Source organism: Mus musculus, chromosome 14 (genome assembly GCF_000001635.26).
Source record: "Mus musculus strain C57BL/6J chromosome 14, GRCm38.p6 C57BL/6J".
NCBI lineage: Eukaryota > Metazoa > Chordata > Mammalia > Rodentia > Muridae > Mus > Mus musculus.
In genome coordinates, this window is record NC_000080.6 from 72,577,050 (window position 1) to 72,601,309 (window position 24,260).

At 39.6% G+C, this 24,260-nt stretch overlaps 1 protein-coding gene across 7 annotated transcripts in view; it reads right to left on the reverse strand.

Annotated features, from left to right (window-relative positions):
- The window catches only part of Fndc3a (fibronectin type III domain containing 3A), a 172,754-nt gene that overhangs the window by 39,102 nt on the left and 109,392 nt on the right, over positions 1–24,260 (reverse strand). For all 7 annotated transcript variants that reach the window (XM_006519115.4, XM_030247858.1, XM_006519116.4 and 4 more), the window contains 4 exons: positions 22,017–22,093; positions 12,705–12,942; positions 7,526–7,795; positions 5,908–5,966 (listed from right to left, as the gene is read on the reverse strand). In XM_006519115.4, coding sequence (XP_006519178.2) covers positions 5,908–5,966; positions 7,526–7,795; positions 12,705–12,942; positions 22,017–22,093 — 644 coding nt within the window. The remainder of the gene's footprint in view (positions 1–5,907; positions 5,967–7,525; positions 7,796–12,704; positions 12,943–22,016; positions 22,094–24,260) is intronic.

Genomic DNA, 24,260 nt, shown 5'->3' on the forward strand with positions numbered 1-24,260 from the left:
GACAGGCAGTAGGAAAGCATTAAGTAGGAAATCATGAGAAGAAAACTTGCTTGGCCAATACTGAATTCTTTCCTGCTTCTTTCACTGGACTCAACCCTAAGCTTAAGATGTTATATAGCCATGCACTTCTTATCAAAACTAAGAACAGCACTGGGAAGTACTGTTACCTAAACACTATTTATCTAAAGGAGAAGCCGAGCTCTGTTTCTAACTATCACCTACACAGACCTTTCCAGGACTATGTTCAGCTTGGCAAATACAGCTAAGAGAAATTTAGGGCAGACTCTTTTTGCAGCCCTTTGTTACAGAAAAATGTTTGCTCTCTACTTTTATTAAAAAGCTAGACTCTTATTCTTACATATATATCCAAATTAAGTAAGCCATTTGAGAAATGCTTACTTGGAGTGAGCAATAGAAAATCATCTGAGAAGTTCATTTCAAAAAGAATTTTTTGTTGTTGTTTTTGTAATATAAAACACAACGTCTTGTCATACACTTGGACCAGGTGTTCTGGAACTCAAGCTTCTCCTTGCCTAGGCCTCCCAGGTGCTGAGACTGTAGGCAGGCCCCATGCCACCACACCACCATGCCTACTGCTTTAACAGATCCTGAAGGGTTAGGAAAAATCTAATCTAGATCTCCTAAGGCAGGAGAGTAGGTGATTAATTCGGGAGTGATTTAACTCCTAAGTTTATACAGAAAACTAACTTTTAAGGAAAACCTGGTAATTTCACTCTCATAAGAACCAGGTAGGTGTGTGTGTGTGTGTGTGTATGTGTATACGCTCGAGAGCAAGCGAGCAAGGGTTACAGGAGACTAGTAGGCAGCTATGAAAGTCCTGAAAATACTAAGTGAGCAGAAATGACAACTGCAGCTTGGCAATTAACAAGAAAGAACGTAGTAGAAACAATGCTTTAGAAGGCTGTTTGTGTTATTGGGGCCAGGTAAATTATAAAAAGGTTATCTAAAAGAAACAAAAGTGGACCTACACACAACTACTCTAAAATTCGTGTGTGAGGAGTGATGTGCATGTGTCAGGGATAGGGCAGGGAAGCACAGGTCTCAAATATTCAGTCCTGCTAACTGCTGGAGAACTGAAGGTAAAGGAGGAGTCAGAGATGAGCCTGAAACTGCAGCTACTCAGATAACAAGTGTCCACTGGGCATGTATGAAAAGCACACATGGTCTCTCATTCTATGTCATTTTCATTTTAGACAAAAAAGACGGAAAGGTTTTGAAAGTAAGATAAACTATCTTTTAAGTATTGCTGGCAAAGCAACCCATTCAAGTGCTCCTTAGGATGTCTTTCAGCTAATTTAGAAACTGGATGGAACTGTTTCCTCTTGTATGCTACTTTAGAAATACAATATGCTTTCATGTTCATCTCATTCGATTTTCACTGCTCTCAAAAGCAGGCAAAACATGCACACCTGTCTTTTTACAGGAAGAACATTTAGAAGTGTTAAGTGACTCGTGGGCGCTCAAGCAGTGAGCAGTCTGAGTAGAATCCAACTCTGTGAAGCAGCTAAGAAGCGACACACCTGTGTAAGGAGCGGTGTAAAAATGGACAGTGGCCAAGAAGAACAGGCAGACAATGAAAACGCCACGAGAAGCTGCTGCATTGTTAGAACCTGTGAGGCAGGTTGTTGTGTTTGCCAGTTTCTAATACAGTAAAACTTAACAGGAAGCTAACCTTGAAAGGAACTCAGAATGCTATGGACTGTGACAAAGACTGTAAAGATTACAATATTTTTGGATTTCCAAAAGATGCTAAAGTAGAAAAAAACAGCCACACTCAACTGTTGGATAGATGTGTGATTAAGAAATGAGGAGCTGGCCTCTAGTGCGCTAGCAATCCTAGGATGCAGGAGCCTAGGGCGGGAGGGCTATAAGCTTGCAGACAGCTTGGCTCACATAGGAAGACCCTGCCTCTGAAAACAAACAAATGACACACACAAAGTGAGAAAGGAACTTAAGAGCTCTGGCTATGAAATCTGAAGACAGACAGTTCTAGAATTCATAAACACAGAGAATGGAAAATGGTTCTGAAGAAAGACAATAATGACCTAACAGCAAACACATTTAGTTCCAGGCATGACTGAAACAGATGCAGGATTTTAAACTCAAGAGTTCTATCAAAGATCCCTCACAGAAGAGAACAGCATGCTAGCACGGTCAGTTCAATATACAGGAGACTATGGCACCCTTCTACTCTATCATTTGGAAGACATGGCTTCAGAAAGGCTTAGCCACATTGCAGGCCAATCAACCCTGAGAGCACAGCTCACTCTGAAGTAAAATGCACACTGACTTTCCCTACAGTGTGCAGCTGAGCTCCACAAGTGAACGTCTTTTCTATTTACGTGGGTATATATGTATGCTGCAACTGTGCTCCTCCAATGGGCCAAGGCCAGTGTCTTTTACACACTGCTATGTGTGCAGTACTGCCCCACACCCTCTGCCCCATCCACAACCAAACACCCACTTTTCCTTGAAATTTCAGCTCAAACATCCTTTCAGAAGAAAATTTCCCTAATGCCCTTGGTCAAGGATTAGTTTCCTTATTAAACACTTGGCTAGCATTCTCTTTGTTCTGGTGGTTCACAATACCTAAAAATGTTTGAAAATTTATTTTACATTAAACGTTTATTAACTTTATGTGTATAGGTGCTTCGCCTCTATATATGTCTCTGCATCACATATGTGCCTGCAAAGTCCAGAAAAGGGTGTTAGGTCCCTGGAATTGGAGTTATAGGTGGTTATGAGCTGCTGTGTGGATGCTGAGAATCGAACCCTGTCCTCTGAGAGCACCAACTGCTCTTTTCCTCTGAGGCATCTCTCCAGCCTTGACACTTAAAAACTTTACATTTATCATGTGATAATGATTTTATTAAAGGAAGTTGTAGGGACTGGGACCACACTTTGTTTTATAGTCCATCTCCAGCTCCAAGTATGGCAAATGGCATTTTGTTCAGGGTCAAATGTTTATGGAGTGAATAAATATATTTAATTTTATGATCTCAATACAAGCATGCAAACCACCAAAAAAAATGACTTGTACTTTATAGCTCATAAAATTAATCAGAGACAGCAAATTAATCACCCAATCATTAAATAAAAAACTAAAAGAATAAAATTATCCCTCCCCCCTTTTAGTATTATACACTTTACTAAACTACATCTTTTTATTTTAACAGGTAGATTATTTTAAAACTTCACTTTCTGTGGCCACTTTTTAATATTATCTACAAAAAATAGCATTAGCTGTTATGTCAACCAAACACAAATCTTACTAGGAATAGGTAGGGCCACTTCCTTTTCTTTCTTCTTTCTTTTTTTGGTTTTACATAGAGTTTACAACACCAAGAGATAAAGGTGTGACACAGTAACCACGGGCATCTGGTTGGTATGGGGCAGTCTACCGTCCATGTCATATTCTGCACATCCTCTGTGCACACACGGTATTTACATTCAAGCAGCTGTGTGTGACAGACAGCTGTGTTAGTGTATGTGTTTGATTTGGGAGCACACTGAGCTTCTAAACTGGCAGGAAGAAGGAAACTCAGCCAACTACTACTGAAAGCCCTCAGCTTGCTGCACAGTTCTTCCCCTGCCATCATAGGCATGACACAGTGACAGTAGTTAAAGTAGCTGAGGCGTTCTGAAGAACCCACAGCTCTCCTGACCACACTACAGATTGTCTAGAACTGAACATGTAACTTTTAAGGTTCTTTTATTTTTAAGGCTGAAGTACTTGCTGCTGCCGGTAAGCTCACTGAAATTTCTCTTCTAATCCATACCACAGCATTAAGAGTGTTACTCTTTGTTCAACTACCTGTTTATAATCATGGCAAAACCACTCAAGAGGAGTCATGCTGGGCTTAGGACAGACAACCAACTGTGAGCCTTCTAACAGGTGACACCTTGGCACTGCTGCACACAGGTAAACTGCTGCACAACCAAAGCCATCTAAGAAACCAGGCCAGAAACCCAGGAGTGATCACCCACAGACCAGCCCTCACACTGACAGTGAACACTATCACAATGATGGCCATGTGAGCCCTATCTTTTTTCTCAAGTGAACCCCTTGAGAAGTTCTAGGTCAGAGCTCTAGGGATTGCTTGCACTCCAACCCTGGCTCTTACTACTTCTTACTTGCTTGTTTCAGTTCCTATCTGTAAAACAGGGGAAACGGTACGTCACGAGCTATAGGAATTGAGTAACACATGTGCATCTCAATTACTCTGGAAAGAGACAGACATCAGCAAACTTTGTCAGCTACTGTGTTCTTCTACCTTTATTCCATCTACATGGTCCATTCTTAAGAGGAAACAAGCTAGAGTGAGAGAGAGCTCGAGTGCTTGAATGTATCAGCGGGAGGTGTCACAGAACAAGAGAGCCATGAGCAGCCTAGTTGATGAGGACTGATGCATTCACCCTTTCTAAACAGGCAAAATCAGAACAATCTACAACACCTTCATGGAGAGGCTGTTAACAATGGCAACAACTTTTAATTTGTTTAAAAATAAGCAAAACGCTCCAAGTGTGTTTCTTGTTATACTGATCCATGTCTTCTAGGGGCAGAGAGGTGAAGTTCTTTGCTTTGTAAGCTGAGGGGCATTTTTATTCAATGCAAAATGGCCTTGTCCTGGCTGGTAAAGCTCTGGGAAGCCTGGTTGATCCCTCACCACGGTATGCTGACATTGGTCCTTGCTCCTGCCTCGTGTCCATGCGCTGTCTGCACTTGTCTCCCTCTATGGAAGCCGAGTGGCATTTTCTTCATTGCTTCAATGTAAAATATTACTTTCCACATTACTCTACTTTCTATACTAGATTTGTCTACACATTTTTTTACTTATTAACATATAGGAATAGCATAGTAAGTATTTTCTGGATGAATGAATAAGTAGGTTAATTTCTTTAAGAATAATATGACACAGGAACACAAGCCATACATAGTAAGAGATTAAAATCAAGCCATGAAAGCAGAGTATGACCTTATGGGGGCGGGAGGTGGGAAGGGGGAAAAGAGAAAAGAGCTACAAAGAGTGTATTGATTGCTGGACTCAGAAATGAATTCCAAACACTGGTATGAACCCCAAGTAACTAAATATGATGATGGAGGAGTGATTATAGAGATTTATTTTTGTTAGGTTGTGTATCTTTGACTTAAACTTTTACATAAAAGCTAGGATTAAATCTTAGTGACTGATGTCTCTGCTAGCTTGCTTATATAATGGAGCAGAGTCACAGCACTTAGAAAGTAGAGGAAGAAAAGAACAAATCAGAGCAAATATTGTAGTTTGATGTTTTCACTACTTCGCACTAAGTTTTTTCCAAGACTATATCATTGATTTATGTATAATTACGATATCAAATTTTTGTCAATAGCACCTTTGCCTATTTCTGCTTTCTTCATATTTTGTTGATAAAACTATTACAATTGATATTTCTTGTTCCACCTTTTATGAATATTAATGCTGCAGTGAACATTTTAATGTAACTTTTAAACAGAAAATGTGATCCCAGCAGTGCACTTCCTTGTTTCTTTTAGGTGTCAATGGAGAACTTCCTATGCTTAACAAATTTGAAAATTTTCACTTCATATGACTATGTCATCTTTTGTTATGAGCCCTTTGGTAATGTATATACACCATTTTATGTAAGCTTTGTCTTATGTATTTTCTAACTTTCTATACCTAGCGTTGCAAAGACCTGGGAACTACTCGTGTTCTCCTTGTCTCAATCATGCTTCCCCGAGGAGAACCCCTCTCAGAACACTCACTCCGCGATGAGCTACTGCTGGCCTCACATTTCTATGAAGTTAACACAAAGCCTAAGTGAGAATGACAAAATCCTCCATGAATACATTAATTAGCAAAAGAAAGAGAGACATGAGCTACTTACCACTGGCTTGACAATGTTGGAAAGAAATGCTTCAAATGCTTTAGTTTCTTCATCTTTTTCTTTAAAAGAATTAAAAAAAACAAAAACAAAAAAGAACTTAAATGCAAAGTTCTCGTCCTCTCCTTTTGTTGTTTTCTAGTTTTTAATCCTTAGTCACACACAGGTGTCTGCAGCCCTTCACAGTTCATCGCTTCGGTTTCTATGGTACTCGCATGTGTGCATGCAAGTATGCATGTAGACACCACCTCTTGTGGCTGTTCTTGCACAGAATGGACTCTCACTCATACTGGACACACCGTCTCTCCTCTGGAAGGCTGCTTGCCATTCTCACATCATCCTTTTCATTTTTCTGCTTTGCACTCAGTGCCGTCTAAGATGGCTTGGCATTTACAATGTTCCTGCCTCAGCTTCCCAGGTACTGGGATTACAGTCATGCACCACCACACCTGGCTTTAACTGGTGAACTAAATATTTGATCATGGTTGCCCAGATAGATGCAATCTGCTGTAGTTCATAGCAACCACTGACATAAAAAACAAAACAAAACAAGCCAAAAAATAAAAACAACAACCAAAAAACTCTTTAGCTCAACTCACTTGGGACATTAGTGCAGAAAAGGATATTCAGACAATCTCAAAAACTGGAGAACATTTTAGTAAATGTTAACATACAAATCATGAAGCCATTAAAGCATTGATTAAAAGGTGCAGAATGAATGTTAAGGAAGATGGAGGTGAGCATATTAATACTTTTGATATTGTTCCCAAAGCTGGGTGCATCCTAGTTGCTGTCACAATAATCAGCTGCATCATTTGATAATTCAACACAGTAAGAATTACGAGTATCACATTAGACAAGTACATTCAAGGACTAAGAAGATTAAGCTGTTAGTATTTGTGAAAAGGCATGTTAGTCTGCCTCACAGGCACATTGGATGAAATATAGTATGGTCTACCTTTAGAAGTTAAAACAGGCAACAGTATCAAGGAAATCTATGGAAATTAAGATAGGCATCCATGAGAGGCTTAGCATATAGTCAAAGTACCTGGGCACAAACCTCACACTTGAGACAGGCTACTGTTAACCTAGCTTTTATTTACCTACAGAGACTTGAGTCTAATATATGATAGAAAATAGTGTTCAGAGTTTATATGGTGACAGTCATATGTTAGGAGAAGGATCTAAAGAAAAAGTAAAACTTCTGAAGCAAAGGGAAGGAGAATACTATAACTATGGAACATGCAGAGAGAATTGGTTAATGACATAACTAGTTATCATGTATTCATATATAATGAGGCTGGAAAAAATAAAGTTTTGGTACAAGGTAAAACAGCCTTATAAAAGGACCAGAAACAGAAGAAATGACATCTTGGTTAGTCAGTTTTCCTATCAAAGGAAACTTCTTAACTAGTAACATTCATGATAATGTGAAATTACTTGAGATTTCCAAATGCTAAAGCAGCTGTCTAGCAATCATTAAGATTATAAAACATTTCTCACAGTTAAGAAAATGCTAGGCTACGAACTTATGTGGTCTGGGATGAGATGGCTGAAGGGTGACAATATAATTTTGGCAGTTTAAATGAAAACTATGAGAGACACTCATGTCCAGAGTTACCTTCCATTTCCGGGTCAACTTGTGTACAGCTTCTCCCACGCCCCGATCTGTTTCTTGCAGATCCTGTGTTCCCACCACTGGCGTTCTGCCCTTTTATGAGTCCATTGTGTTCACTTATGGGAGAAGGGCATTTCTGCGGTGATGGTGGGGGGCTGCTCATTTTATCTTTCTGTGTTCCTTGGCGATCCTTTAATTTTTTCTGCAAGCGTTCATATGTTTTACTAGATCTTTCATCTCTGAAGTTGGACCTGCCGTGTGTAGAGTGGGCATCTAGAAGAAGTGATGCACAAGTTTTAAGACTATCGCAATCTCCAAAGGGATCTGCTAGAGCGGAAGCACAGGCAGTCAGCCCATCACCTGGTATACAGTTTATTATAAAATAGTATGATACTATGTCTCCACCAACAGACTCAAGCAAGCTTCATGACTTGGTTTCAGCTCTATGTAAGTTAGCACAGACATTTCTTTCCTTAACCATTTTCCTAACTATCTCTCCAGAGGACCACCACACTAGTCTGTGAGCTGCTGAGTAATAAGATCAGGCCGACCTGGTTACATGTTTCCTTCACTGTACTATAAGCTATTACCTCTCAACCTTCTTCAATCTCAACCATATAAAACAGAAAAGAGATGTCACCAGTCTGAATTATAATTCTAAAACGGAAAATTATCTCTGAAAAAGCTACAGGAGTTAGCAAACAAAAATTATTTAGTGTTAAATTTATGTTTTAATTAAAAATTTTTATTAGATATTTTCTTCATTTACATTTCAAATGCTATCCCCAAAGTCCCCTATACCCCCCCCCCTGCTCCCCTACCCACTCACTCTTACTTTTTGGCCCTGGCGTTCCCCTGTACTGGGGCATATAAAGTTTGCAAGACCAAGGAAGGGGGTCTCTCTTCCCAATGATGGCCGACTAGGCCATCTTCTACTACATATGCAGCTAGAGACATGAACTCTGGGGGTACTGGTTAGTTCATATTGTTGTTCCACCTATAGGGTTACAGACCCCTTCAGCTCCTTGGGTACTTTCTCTAGCTCCTCCATTGGGGGCTGTGGTGGTTTATATATTCTTGGACCAGAGAGTGGCACCATTTGGAGGTGTGGCCTTGTCGGAATAGGTGTGACCTGGTTGGAATAGGTGTGTCACTGTGGGTGTGGGCTTAAGACTCTCATCCCAGTTGCCTGGAAGTCAGTCTTCCACTAGCAGCCTTTGGATGAAGATGTAGAACTCTCAGCTCTGCCTGCGCCATGACAGCCTAGATGCTGCCATGCTCCCACCTTGATGATAATAGCCTGAGCCTCTGAACCTGTAAGTTAGCCCCAATTAAATGATTTTTATAAGATTTGCCTTGGTCATGGTGCCTGTTCATAGCAGTAAAACCCTAACTAAGACGGGGGCCCTGTGTTCCATCCTATAGATGACTGTAAGCATTCACTTCTGTATTTGTCAGGCACTGGCATAGCCTCACAAGAGACAGCCCTATCAGGGTCCTGTCAGCAAAATCTTGCTGGCATATGCAATAGTGTCTGTGTTTCGTGGCTGATTATGGGATGGACCCCTGGGTGGGGCAGTCTCTGGATGGTCCATCCTTTCATCTTAGCTCCAGACTTTGTCTCTGCAACTCCTTCCATGGGTATTTTATTCTCTATTCTAGGGAGGAATGAAGTATCCATGCATTGGTCTTCCTTCTTTTTGATTTTCTCGTGTTTTAGAAATTGTATCTTGGGTATTCTAGGTTTCTGGGCTAATATCCACATATCAGTGAGTGCATATCAAATGACTTCTTTTGTGATTGGGTTACCTCACTCATGATGATATCCTCCAGATACATCCATTTGCCTAAGAATTTCATAAATTCATTGTTTTTAATAGCTGAGTAGTATTACATTGTGTAAATGTACCACATTTTCTGTATCCATTCCTCTGTTGAGGGGCTTTCCAGCTTCTGGCTATTATAAATAAGGCTGCTATGAACATAGTGGAGCATGTGTCCTTATTACATGTTGGAACATCTTCTGGGTATATGCCCAGGAGAGGTATTGCGGGATCCTCCAGTAGTACTATGTCCAATTTTCTGAGGAACCGCCAGACTGATTTCCAGAGTGGTTGTATAAGCTTGCAATCCCACCAACAATGGAGGAGTGTTCTTCTTTCTCCACATCCTAGCCAACATCTGTGGGGAGCGGGTGTGGCAGCAGTCCCAAGATGGCGCCTGGGACTGCAGCCGAGTCTTATGACTTGCATCTGACTTCCTCATACACCTGAAAATAAGCCATGTCCATCGTGAGAGCTGCGCAGGTGCACCATGACGCAAGATCAGGCCATTTGACGAAGGCCAGTGAACTGAGATTACAAGGACTGGGCTGATGGGGCGTGGTTGAGGGGTTATATAAGGGATTGCGATTGGGGGCGAAGAGGAGATTCCTGCTTGCATGTTGAAAGGTTCCTGAATAAACTGCTTTGAGAAGAATGCTCATTGCTCTTTTCTGCTGGTGGGACTCAGAAGCAACAAGCATCTGCTGTCACCTGAATTTTTGATCTTAGCCATTCTGACTAGAGTGAGGTAGAATCTCAGGGTTGTTTTGATTTGCATTTCCCTGATGATTAAGGATGTTGAACATTTTTTTCAAGTGCTTCTCAGCCCTTCGGTATTCCTCAGTTGAGAATTTTTTGTTTAGCTCTGTATCCCATTTTTTAATGGGGTTATTTGAATTTCTGGAGTTCAGCTTCTTGAGCTCTTTGTATATACTGGATATTAGTCCCCTATCAGATTTAGGATTGGTAAAAAATTTTTCCCAATCTGTTGGTGGCCTTTTTGTCTTATTGACAGTATTTTTCTCATTTTGTATCTGAAATATGTACTGAGAAAAATATTTAAAAGCCTAATAAAGTCCCATTAACAATGCTTTATGAAAATTAGCATAATACTTTAAAAATGAATATTATAAGGATATACCGGATTTACTCTTCATATGAACCAGCAATACTCTTAGAAAGAAACAAAGGTATATTTGCATAATCTTGGGTTTGGTAATACTTTTTAGATAAGACATAAACAATATAAACAAAGCAAAACAAACCGGACATTATTAAAATTAGGACCTTTTTTCTCTCAAGGGATATCACAAGGAAAGTGAAAAGATTGTATGGGGTGGAAGAATACCTGCAAACCATGGATTTGATAACGTAACAATAAAATGCCAATTCTACTAAAGAATAAATATTTCCATAGCCAATGAGCATCAACAAAATAAGGAAAAGAAAATCAAAACAAAAAATGAAATAAAATTCACAAGTAAAAAAATGATTATGAAAGAAAGTACATTTTAGAAGGATATGGAAAAACTGGAACCCTCATACACCACTGGTAGGGACAGAAAATGGGGAAACCAATGAGCAGACAGCATGGCAGGTGCTATTCACATGCTCCAGCCCTTCTACTCAGAAGTGTAAAATATGCTGGCATTGAGATCTGTGTATGCTTGCAATAGCATCACTAACAAAAGTCAGTCAACATATCACATGTCAACAACTAATGAATGGATGGTACAAAATGTGAGGTGCACCAAGTCTAACCTTCAACCACAGAGCTGATGAAATGCTACCGCATGACACAACATAGACAAGCCGCAAGCTAAAAACCCAGGCAGAAAATATCCTACCTTACATGAGTATTACAAATGCTTCACATACATTGCTCTATGCATGTCAGTGAAAAGTCAGGAACAGGCAAAAACACAGAGACAGAAAGCAGCTGAGAGGGAAGGGGCAAAAGAAATCAGGACAGACTACTTGACAGGCTGAAGGGTTGTCTCTATGATGGCAGAAAGGGTCACTTAGAACTACAGACTCCCTCATCTAAGAATCTGAAACCCGAAATGCCCCCAAGTCTGGAACTTCGAGTACTCATAAAACACAAATACAAAACGCCATAACTGAATGGTGATGCAAAATTATTAAATATTATATGAAAATTATCATCAGGGTATGTATATGTTACAATTCCTTACATCCCATTCCTAAGATATCTTGTGTATTAGTGTACATGTAAAATAATCCAGATTTGGAAACACTTCAGATAAAGGAACTATACTTAGTACCCCTTTTTAAACTGTAGTTTGGTCACACATGTGCATTTACATTTTAGCTATTCATGATAAAATAAGATTATCCATGGAGAAAATAAAGACTATGCTGTAACAGAGTGCACCGGAGAGAATTAAAACCACAACAGCTAACTACTATGACCTTTCAGGGACAATCTTTCTGGACCCCAGCTCCTTCTTCTGTATCTTGGGAATGTTACATGAGCTAATGTATTCATAAGAACAATGTACAGTGAAATCTGGTCTCCATAACAGTATGCTAACAATGAAACATTTCACTGGTCCCATTCTGAGGATCCAAACATGTTACTGACTAGAAAACCAGCACTGGCAGACCCTCAGACCTAGTATCAAATTCCCAAACTGAGAGCCTTGAAAGTGAGGCTTCCACCGTCCTGAGCTGGTCAGTGCGCTTATGGCCTTCACTTTCCTTCAGAACACTGTCAAGTGTAGCTGTGCACAGTTTTACTTATTACCTAGAGATTGTGCTACACAGTTTTTATTTCAATGAAGGCTGCTATAATATGCTCTGGCAGTAGAACAGGAAGGCAGTATCAGAAAAGGAGATTTTCATAGAAGATATAAAACGTGACCTACAAGTAGAAAGATACTATTTAAAGCCATAGCAAAGAAAAAGATTATAAAGATTATTGAGTTGTGTATGTGCATGCATGCATCAGTCTTGTCTTTTCAGCAATTTAATAACTGAAGACAACTTTGGGCTTCTCAATTCTTCATAGAATCCAGGAACTTTCTGTAGTAGCATCATAGCCTTTAAAGTTTAACAAAAGCTAAAGGTTTAAAAATATCCTTAGAAAAGACCTGTTGTCTAACATGATCCTGCTATTCTGTCTGATGTAAATCACATCCTGATTTTCTGTTTACTTATCTGTTTGCTGGAGACCTATTGCATCATGAAGACAAAGTTCCTAAATAATACTTGGGTAACAGAAACACACTGTGCTATCATTACCATGTGTAGTTTCCTTTCTATGACACGAACTGAGCTTCTGTTATGTCCATGTCAGGGATGGCCAAAACAAGGCAGGGATGTTTGAGATGTCTTACCTACATCTGCATATACTTGTGAAGACTGATACTGCGGCATATACTGCGTTGCCATGTCGCCAGCTCCAGTCACTGGTGAGTACATATGGCGTGGTGGAGGGGGCATCATGGTTGGGACAGGAATGAAACCAGGCAGAGGAGGATGTGGGGAGCGGTGGATAACTGTGTGGCCACCAGGATGAAATTCTGGTGATTGCGGAACCACAACGACTCTCCGAACACCATTGTCTTCGATAACCTATAAAATGAACATCAGGTTACAAGTCTCTGCTGAAGGAAATAAGCAATTCTCTTCAAATAAAATCTAGTAAAAACATGTATGTACTATTAGGTCTCAAAAGACTGAGAGTAACCATGAAAAAAATTTACTCAACACATTAGGGACTAAATCAGCACTAAACAACAAAATAGTTCTTGCTATACAATAAGAATGTTATCTAAAGTAGATCTTAAAATACTGATGGGAGTGACTACACTATGAGTTAACACTGAGCTAGGACATTGAGTATTTAGCTTATATATTAGGTACATTTGGTGGTTTGGGCACAATGGGGTCAAGAATTTTGTTTTCTAGATCATAGCTGAGGGTGGATCAAAAAAAACAAGCTGTAAGAATACTAAAGAGCACCAGATATCTTAGGTCCAGGTTAATAAAAGTATTTGTGGCATTGTAGCTTAAAATTATATTTCCCCTTCTCTGGAACTCAGCAGGGTGTGGTGCTGTATACTTGAAATCCCACTACCCAGAGGCTGAGACTATAGGATCCCAGAGTTCCCTGACAGCCTGGTCTACAAACTGAAAAATGTTCCCCATCCTATACTGCCACATTCTAAAGTAATACAACTTTGAGAATCAATTTTTTAAGAAATAAACCGCCTTTGGATCTCACAGGACCTTTAGGAATGTGAGGGCTTTAGTACGGACAGGAATGCCTAAAAGGCATGAGAGTTTTTAACCTCAGAACTAGGAATCCTTTCACAACAAATGGCTAATAATACACCCAGCACTTCTGAAAAACAGAAAAATTATTATACAAAAGTGCTCATTTAAAAACAAATCCTTCTATATGTAAGGATAGCAAGTCTTGTATTTATTTATTTATTTATCTATTTATTTATTTATTTGGTAAGTATAACATTTCTGTGGATACAGATCAACTTGAGTTACTTTCTACTTAAGTGTGAGAGTATTCCTTGACAACACTTTACTGGAATATCAAAGGAATTCACTGCTTATATGTAATATATCTAACATATATACTCCACAATGCATGTTATTCCTATGCAAATCTTCAGGCAAGTGCACAGCATGTCCAGCGCATGGAATCAGATGCATCTGGAACCTGACAGGAGTCTGGAGTGGTGTATACCTTTTCAGCCTCAGCCCTAGGACTGCCCATTAGTGAGATCTTAGAACAGACTGAGTGAAATAGACCTCAACATCTGCTGGGACAGCATTCCCTCTCACTCCAATTCCTAGAAGACAAGTCACCCTGAAAGGATTTCTAGTTCTCAGTATTGCTCCAATTACCTTTCCTGGCTTTGTGTCTTTGTGTGGTATGCATGTGTACATGTTTTCATGTATGTAAGGGTGAAGGAATATGTGCACATGTGTCTCTGTGGAGGCCTAAGGTTAATGTCAGGGATCTTAATTATCCTTCCACCTTATTATTTTGAGGCAGGGTCTCTTAATCAAATGCAAAGCCTGCTGACCAACCAGTCCTAGTAGCCAGGCTCCCCTGCTTCTGCATTCCCAGCAATCATGTGGTTCAGTCCTGCTTCTGCGGCAAGTGCCGATGAGCCATCTCCACAGCAGTCAGCCTTTCTAATCTATTCTTCTTCACCAAATCCTACACTCTAACTGCAGTGAGGATGGTCTTGTCAAGAAGTTGTCATTCTGTACCTTGTATCTTCTGTTGAGATTATTTTCCTTTTCATTTTGTTTCCTCTTAATCTATAAACAGGTGAATCCTATCTATCCATCCAAATCCAGATATAACATTATCTCTTCCATTTAAAAATTATTTCTGAGCAAAACAAAGAAATGGACAATTTAGGAGAATTTTGTACAACATAGTGATATAGCCTAGAGTTTTCTAATCCAGAGTTCACTGTGCCCTCTAGAGAATATCTTGTTGTGTTTGGGGACATTTTGGGGTCTTAGGTCAGGAATGCTGCTATCTGTCTTATAACACAGGGGATAAACCCAGTGTAAAAATTACCCAGAGAAAATGTCTACAGAAGCAGGTCTAGAAATTATGACACAACTTTCTACTTGATAGGATTATTTTCGCTGCTGACTTGAGAATAGAGACATGAAGGACAAAAGTGAGGAAACTTCTGAAAGCCAGCATTGTCACCTAGGCAAAAGCTGATGGTGGGCTACAGGACGTGGGTTAGGGTGCAGGCAGGTGGGGTTTAGAAGTAGCCCACATATGCATGTATTTAAAGGCAAGAAATTAGCTGACGATTCCATGTGGGAAGAGAAGAGAAGACTGTGCCCACTAACTGTGATGAGCAAGGCTGGGGTAGAACAAGTTAAGTTTATGGGGTTTAGCATTCAGAGTTTTCAAAAGGATTCAAGGGTAAGAATTTTATAAATTTATAAGCCATTTAAGTGGAAATGTTTAGTAGACCAGTGTGATGGTTTGTATATACTTGGATCAGGGAGTGGCACCATCTGAAGTTGTGGCCTTGTTGGAATAGGTGTGACATGGTTGGAATGGGTGTGTCACTGTGGGTGTGGGTATAAGATCCTCACCCTAGTTGCCTGGAAGTCAGTCTTCCACTAGCAGCCTTTGGATGAAGACATAGAACTCTCAGCTCCTCCTGTGCCATGCCTGCCTGGATACTGCCATGCTCCCACCTTGATGATAATGGACTGAACCTCTGAAATTGTAAGCCAGCCCCAATTAAATGTTGTTTTTTAAAAGACTTGCCTTGGTCATGGTGTCTGTTCACAGCAGTAAAACCCTAACTAAGACAACCAGTAAGAACCAGTTTGCACTTCCAAAAAGATCAAAGGACAGCCTGCACAGCAGGAAGAAACCATACTTCCTTTGTGGAGTTCAGAAGTTTGTTAATAGGTGTTAAGGGGGAAGGTTCAACCTGTAAAAAGCTAATGAGTCAGGTAGATGGTCAATAAGAATTGACCACTGATTTAGCTAATGGGTTATAAAACTGTGACCCCATGAAAACAGTTTTGGGAAATTCAGAGGGAAAACTGGCTGGGGTGCATTTAAAAGAAGAAATGAAGAGAATTAGAGCTCACAGCACAATTTTGCAAGTCTTGCAAAGAGGAATACAGAGACAGGGTCCTGGCTGTTGAGAACAGTGGACCAGAGACATCTTGTTTTTCACTGCTCACTGCAAATTATTTAATTCTTACAACAACACTGTAAGTTAGATACTATTATCTCTATATTTAGATGGAGAAACCCAGGCATAGGGATGTTAAGTAAATTGCCCAAGGCCATAAGAGTAGCAGTAAGCAGGAACTCACGTTAGAACTCAGGCAGTTTGACTCCTAATTCCATATTCTTACTAAAGCAGAGCACAAGCTGAGGAGAGTGAAGTTATTATTTAATTGGTAGCTTTAGTTTTGATCAATGTGAAGAGTTCTGTAGAGGATGGAGTATGAACGTATTTGTTGTCACTGGGTCCTACACCAAAAATTGTTAAGTTGGTAAAAGATGTGCTGTGCTGTGTGTGTGTGTGTGTGTGTGTGTGTGTGTGTGTGTGTTTATCACAATTACAAAAGCTAAACTGTAACAGCAGAAATGTCATTGGGAAACAGCAGCCAAAGCAAACCAAGAAAACAACAAAAAAGCAACAAAGACCTGGACCAGAACCAAAAGAACACAGACCACTTCAGCACTTCAGTGAATGATTAGGAGGCCCAGAGACCTCAAAAGTGCCTCAGGTCCCCAGAGCTGCTAAGAAAGCCGTCAGGAAGACAGCAAATTTCACATCAGCCGGCCCTCTGGCCATGAGGAGTAAAGTAAAAGCAGTAAGGAAAGTTAGATTGATAGTCAGAATGAAAACACAAGACAAGCAATTCCTTAACTACAGGTACCAGCTAGTCTCAATTAGGAGGTCTTATTTCTTCCATTGAAGGCAGAAAGGTTGTGCTCAGTGTCTGGCATTTTATATGGTAATACGTGCTTTCTTGGCCTTAGTGACTAGTCTAAGGTCAATCTGTTTTGTTTTTCTTATTTCTGGGAATAGTACTGGATTTTTTTTTTAAAGAAATGACATGTATGATTAGAAATATGAACACTCAGTTCAATTAGAAAGTTCACGTTTCTTTTTCACTCATCACCACACTGACTCTTAGATGACTTCCTCCAATCTTTGCTTCCTTCCCAGGCTCGACAAGTTCCCCACCTTCAAGTTTTAAATGATAAATACTAGTACCTGAGCACTCTGCCAGGAAATCCCTATTTCCTGACACTCAAGTGTTTGTACATGCATGTACACGCTTGTGTGCGTGCGTGCGTGCGCGCACACACACACACACACACACACACACACAAAGTCCGCACACAGCCTCCACCCTCTTGTCCTCATCTGAACTCCTGTAAGTTTTCTTCTAGTCTTTTTAGGTCCATGCTCTTCCCATCTGGCTGCTTTCCAAAGACAGCATCAGGATCTGCTAGGATGCAGAAGCTTTGAGGAATGTACTGATTCACCACTGGCTGCTAACATAATTTAAACTTAAAAAACCAAGCACAGCTTAAAAGAGTAACTTGAGACTTATAATTTTAAGCTAACATGGGTCTCCCCCCTACTTTACACAATCTACAATCCTACAGGACCCCTCTCATCTGAACCACCAGCTCCATGGCACTAAAAGAAACAAGATTATTCATGGCTAAGGGGGGTGGGGGTGGGGGAGTGTCCGCTTTATAGCCCAGGCTAGCCTTGAACCTGTTCATCTCGTTTCTACATCTTAAGCCCTGAATTAGTTATGAACCACCATGTGTGGCTCAAGAGGACCATCTGCATGTGGAGGTCAGTGGCTGACATTAGAGGTCTTCCGTAATAGATACATGGCCACTACTTCCTAAGGTAGAGTCTTTCACTGAAGCCAGTGCTCTCCAATCTCTGGCTCTGGCTACTCAGCCTCTGCTGGGAATCTCCTGTGTCTGTCTTCAAACACTGGAATCGCACCTCACCCCTTTTGACTAATTTTTGTTTTGTTTTTAGGCAATTTTATTTTATTTATTTATTTTTATTTATTTTTTACTATAAAATTTTGATTTTATTTTTTCCAGTGCAAGAAAGGTATCAAAGCATATTATATCATTAAACCTTAAATGACTCTTTTTTTTTTTTTGGCCATTTCTTTTTTTTAGTTAGATATTTTCTTCATTTACATTTCAAATACTATCCCAAAAGTCCCCCACCCCACCCCCACTCCCCTACCCACCCACTCCCACTTAATTTTTATGAAGGTGCTAGGGGATTTAACTCTGGTCCCCAGGCTCGTCAGCAAGCACCTTGACTACTATGCCATCTGGTAGTTCAAGGAGAATTTTTGATGATGCCATCCAAGAGTTATAGTCAGGTATTTTATAAACTTTTCAGTAAGTCATTAACTTCATTACTAAGATATTAAGTTACTCCATGTTGCAATGCAAGGCTCTTAAGAAATAAATTCACATTTGTTAGGGAGTTGCAGTTTCTTCTGTTCTTGTCACCATTTGCTTTTTTAAACTTTACATTTCCTTAACTTTGTTCCCCTTTTGCTCTCTTAACTTCTCTGACAAATATTTCTGCCTCTATATTGTGTGTCAGTCTCCTACAGCCTTCCCTTTCTTGTTAAGGAGCATTAACAGCTTATTATTATACCCAACAAAAAGGACCCGCTCCAGAGCTTATCAATAAGGAAGGTATATATATGGTCTCGGCTTACAGATCACAAAGCATCTTTTCTAAACAGCCTGTCTGGTTTGAAGCTTTCTTCCTGTTTTTGAAGGGTAAACATACTAGAAATCTAACAACTGAGGTTGCTCATGGTGTAAAATAATAAAAGGTCCCAGGCAGTGGTTATTACTATGTGTCCAACTTCATTCCTGCCAAACCAAACAACCTGCATTTTCTTATAGCCATACATATGCCTCCATCTTTCCCTCTACTTATGGCTTCTTGATGTGCTAGCATTATGCTCATGTGTCAGGTTTTGGACAATGTGTCAAGTGCTTAGCTGTGAGTACAATGTGGATCTTATTAAGGTTTTCTAGTATTAGAAATTATGTGCCATTGAACTGGAGAATGTTAACTAGGGGTAATGAGAACCTGAGCATATTGGCTTACTGTATACTTTCAATATTTCAAAAGACTATTTTTGTCTTTGGATTATCTTATATATATACTTCAAACTAATAAATTTCCTAGAGACAATCTTGATTTTTAAATTAAAATAATATACTCATTAACTTCCCACAATCCTTCCACAAAGATTATTATTAAAATTTACCAATTTATTTGACAAATATTTGTCAGACACCTACTATATCTAAGTATAAGAATGTAAAATTAATTAAAAGGCAGCTTCTATCTCCAAGGAACCTAAGATCTCATGGAAATAACAGAAATCTTAGTTTCTCTCCATCTAGGGAGTTAGGACCTCAATCTAGAGATAATGGACTGACTTCTAAGTATTTATTAGGCTAGCTGTTTGGTGTTGAGGATATAGTGACTGGTGTCCCTAAATGAGCTGGATAACTTTGGCCTCACTCTCTATTTGTATTCAGTTCTACTAGCTTCCACACTGTGCTCAGGCATGGGATAGACTTCAGTTAGGTCATCCGCAATGGCAGTTTCTGTTTCTAGAATCAGTTTTCACCCAATAAAGGCAAGGAAAATGTCTGCCTTTCTTTAGACTCCTTAACACCTTCCCCATGGCTTGCTCTGCCATGCTTTTATGGAACACAACCCAACTCAGCTCTATTTTCACTTCTGCCTTTGCTCTCCTTGTAACAGACTCATTTGACCAATGACTGTGCTTTTTGTTTGCTTCTTCCTAAAAAAGAAAAGAAAGGAAAGGAAAGGAAAGGAAAGGAAAGGAAAAGGAAAAGGAAAAGGAAAAGGAAAAGGAAAAGGAAAGAAAAGAAGAGAAAAGAAAAGAGGAAAAAAAACCTTTGTAACCTTGAGGGAGAAGGGAGGTAGAGTCTTGCCTCTTTCATTTTCAAGGATGGCTGATACAGACTACTACACATCTGTAGAACACTGTTGTATATAAGAACTGGTAAACATTATCTTCTTAAGAAAGAAAATTAATCAACAAACTGATAAACACAGGTATGCCAATAAAAGTGACTAAGTTTGCTTCTACACTCATGATTGAGTGAAATGAGAAGGTTGAGGGTTGTCATAAAAACAGAAAGTATTGTAAGACAACAAATAGGCTTGGCACATGGATTCACTCCCCTAATTCCAGCACTAGGGAGCAGAGTCAGGGGGATCATGAATTCAAGGCCAGTCTAGCTACATAGTGAGAACGTATTAAACAGTAAGCCAAACACGAGTCCCAAAGAAACAACCACTACCACTACCAACAAGATTCAAACCACCACCACCTCTGCAAGAATATCCTGTAATTGGAATAACTGCCCCACTCATCTTTATATAAACAGCATGTGACACAGTTTTGGCAATGATAAGACTCAGTAAATGTTAGAACTGAATTATGCTTGAGGACCATCTCTGAATTCGTGAACAAAGTTTTGAGGAAGAGCAAGAAACATAGCAGAAGCAATAACAGACATTATGCCAACAAAACCTGGAGAAAATCACATCAACACTTTCCAATTTTTAAAGATCAGGAAAAAATAGGTGTTTAGGTCTGGAATGCAGCAGTGAGCAAGTTAGTTAAGCCCATATGTAGAATGGAAACTATAGTAAGTGAAGGACTCAGTGAGTTTAAGTAGTGACAGTGACCAGAGGCTAATCTACAACGATTACAGGGTACTTTCTAAATATACAATCTCGTGTCTTCATCGCATTACAAGGCAGGCACACAGTCAAGGAAGCTGATATGCCCTAAACCCAACAGCCAGCAAAGGCTTGAGATAAAGGATTCAGCTTTTCTGATATTCCAGGCCACGTCTATCTTACCATACTAATTTCTGCTGTCACACAGAGGTGTGTTTCATAATCTAAACAAGAATCTATCACAATAGCCTACTGATATTCTGCTATAGTCAGGGAGGAAGTAACACGTGGTCTGAAGAGCACTTAAATGCAAATTTGCTTTTTAGAAGAGACTATGAGTATTCCCTAATAGGGACTTGATTCAACAAGCACTGAGCACAAAGAATCCCAGTAGTGGAAAACACTGAGCACCTCAGTTCTATAATTTAATTTCATTTGCCTGTGTATCTGACCTAGCTATACTTAATTCTTCAAATTGGCAATTATGGTACAGATGGCACTGATCTCAGTCTCAGGGCTGCAGGGAATGGCTACAGTGTAGACAGCAATGATATCCGTCAGTCCTCAGCGTTGCAGGAGGGGCTTCAGTGTGGATTACAGTGATCTCCTCATCTCCTCAGTCTCGGGCCTGCAGTCTTTTTTTCTTTTTCTTTTATTTTCTTTTTTTTTTCTTTTTTTTTTTTGAGACAGGGTTTCTCTATCCTGGAACTCACTTTGTAGACCAGGCTAGCCTCGAACTCAGAAATCTGTCTGCCTCTGCCTCTCAAGTGCTGGGATTAAAGGCGTGTGCCACCACCGCCCAGCTTCAGGCCTGCAGTCTTAAGTGCTCTTGTATAAGAGGCAGGTACAGCATCAAACATATGCAATCCAGCCTCTCAGGAGGCAGGAAGACTAAGTCTGAGGTCAGCCTGGGTTAGAAGGAGACATGGAAACAAATTCTATTCCCACAATGTGTCCAATTGATTACTGGAAGTACCTGAAGACAGTTCTATGAAACAAGGCTGGAAGCACTAGCCTGGCTTACTTAAAAAGTCAATCATCTAAAGAGCTCCATGGAAGCAATTTAACTTAGTTACACAATTTGCATATTCAAGGAGACAAAACACTAAAATTTCTTTTGGAATTTAGTGCCCAAAGGTAACTCTGAGTGGTGAATACTACCAATATTTTCTTCCCTCCTTTACAAATATAGTAAAATATTTAAAATGGATTTACTGAAGATACTCCTCTGGATAATATCCAGACCTTTCACAGCATATTTTCACCAGAATCAATGTCAAGGAAAGTACCTACCTACCTACCTACCTACCTATTAACTATCTACACATACACACACACACACACACACAGCGAAATAAAACACAAAACGCATACCTGTGGGGCATATCCAGGAGGCACATAAATAGGAGGCACGGAACCATTTGGGGACATCATTGGAACCTGAGCAGGACCTGAATGGGTTACAGAAATGATGCAATAATCCATCAGTGCTTAGGAAGGCGCAGAACAATATGATTACTTCACCTAAGCTGAACATTAAGCTAATAGTGGCTGTAATCTTATACGGTGGAAAGAAATGAACATTTCTGAGTTTTTATATACCATTTACTTTATGTTTTATGTAACACTTTAATATAAGTTATATATAATAACACATGTGAGTTTTTATGTAACATTTACTTTATGAAGTATATGTATTATCGTTAAGTACAGCTACAGTTCTCAAACTTGCTCAGTTTTTATACTTATGGTTATCACTTAAAACCTAAGATTTACAGGCTTTCCAACATAGTCAGTTTATAATCTCAAATCATTATTTACTGTACAAATACCCCACGTGACTCTAATGATTGTGCAACTAGGAAAATCAAACTGAACTTTGTATTTAAAAATAAAAATCAATTAGAAATAGAAAATGAACCCCCACCACCACCACACACACAAACTCAAAGGCAGAAGGGGGAGTAGTGAGAGGAGGAATAGTAAGGTCTTTGAGGGCTTCTTAAGGGTAAAGACTTGTACAGTGTAGAGGGGTCCTGTCTGTGGGCTAAGTACAGTTGGAGGAATGTACATGTGCATTCCTCTGAGAAAAGGTTGCTTTCCCTGAATATATTCTAAACAATGTGAACTTCATTTGCACTCTGTCTTTTACTTTTATGGTATCATCTTTCCAGATAACCTTTATAAATGTGATCTTATTCTCTCTTCAACTTTCTAAGAATAAAATAAGTACTCTTGAAGTTTTATTCTTTCTAGAACAAAACATCACTTGTTTTAAATAATTTTTTAGAAAAATATCTCATTTGGATCTTTTTTCTCCCAGTAACTTTAGACTGCAGTATTTCATTTGCTCCAGTTTATAATCATTTGAAAGATCAACAGATCTGGTAAAAAAAAATGTTGGGGAGTGGGGAATGACCTCTTTTACATGCAGAGAATCTGCTGGTGAAGTGAATGGTATCACTGGTCAGGGCCACTGTGACTGAAAGAAAAACAAGGAGGTCCCAGAAAATCCAGATTCCAGCTTTTCTAGGGAGGAGGAGGGGAGATCAGAGCTACCTGGGGCGATGGATGGGGGCCTTGAAGAAAGAGAACGGAAAACGTTAAGATACTGGGCTTCGAGAATAAAAGTACTAAATCATGGCAAATAAGGGGAACTGAAAAGAAAGGGGAGGGAGAAGAGGAAGAGAAGAAAGACAAGAGAGAAGCAGGAAGGGAGGAAACATTAAATAGCGAAAAGGAGGGAATGCAGAAGGGAAGAAGGTAGAGATGGAAGGACAGAGAGCAAGAACAGGCCGAGGTGGTTACTAGAAAGTAAGCAGAGCGAGTGCAGACTTCTGCAGTACACTGTGCCACCTACACACTTGTCCAAAAGAAACCTGGAAAATGCACGGAGCTGCAGTGCTCAGGCCTGGCCAGCAAGTGCTCTACAGCTAAGTAACAGCACAACCTCCAAGTAAATGAAGGTCTTCTGACTATTACCTTAAAACTATGTTTTACGTGAGTGTTTTGCCTTCATGTGTGCTTATCTATGTGTCTGGTGCCTGTGAAGGTCAGAAGAGAGTGTTGGATCTCCGGGACTGGAGTTATGGATGCTTGTGAGGCACCATGTGGATGCTAGAAACTGAACCCAGGTCTTCTGTAAGAGCAACAAGTGCTTTTAAGTCCTGAGTCACCCCTCCAGCCCCTCTAAGTATTATCTTAATCATAATTCATGAACACTAATACTATAAGCCACGTTTTAAATGTACTTTTTCTCTTCATAATCATTTAATCAAGCAACTAAATTTAACATTACCCATTTTCCGGAGAGAAAATGAGGCAGAGGGAACTTAACTTTGCTCAAGTGGTTCAGTTGGAATTTAAAAGCTAACAGTTTCATTTCTTAGGATATACATCACATGAACATTGAAATGCTTCTCACTGTCAGTAACTGCCATGAGTCATTAGATCTTGTCTTTAAGGAAATTAAGTCTACCTTTGTTTTTATTTCCTTGAAAAACATAACAGAAAGCAGGACCACAATTCTAAATTTAAGTAAATGCTACCTATTAATTTGCTAAACAGCATTTGTGAGATCCTCTTTAAAATCTCTATTTAGAAAGGCTTCATTCAAAA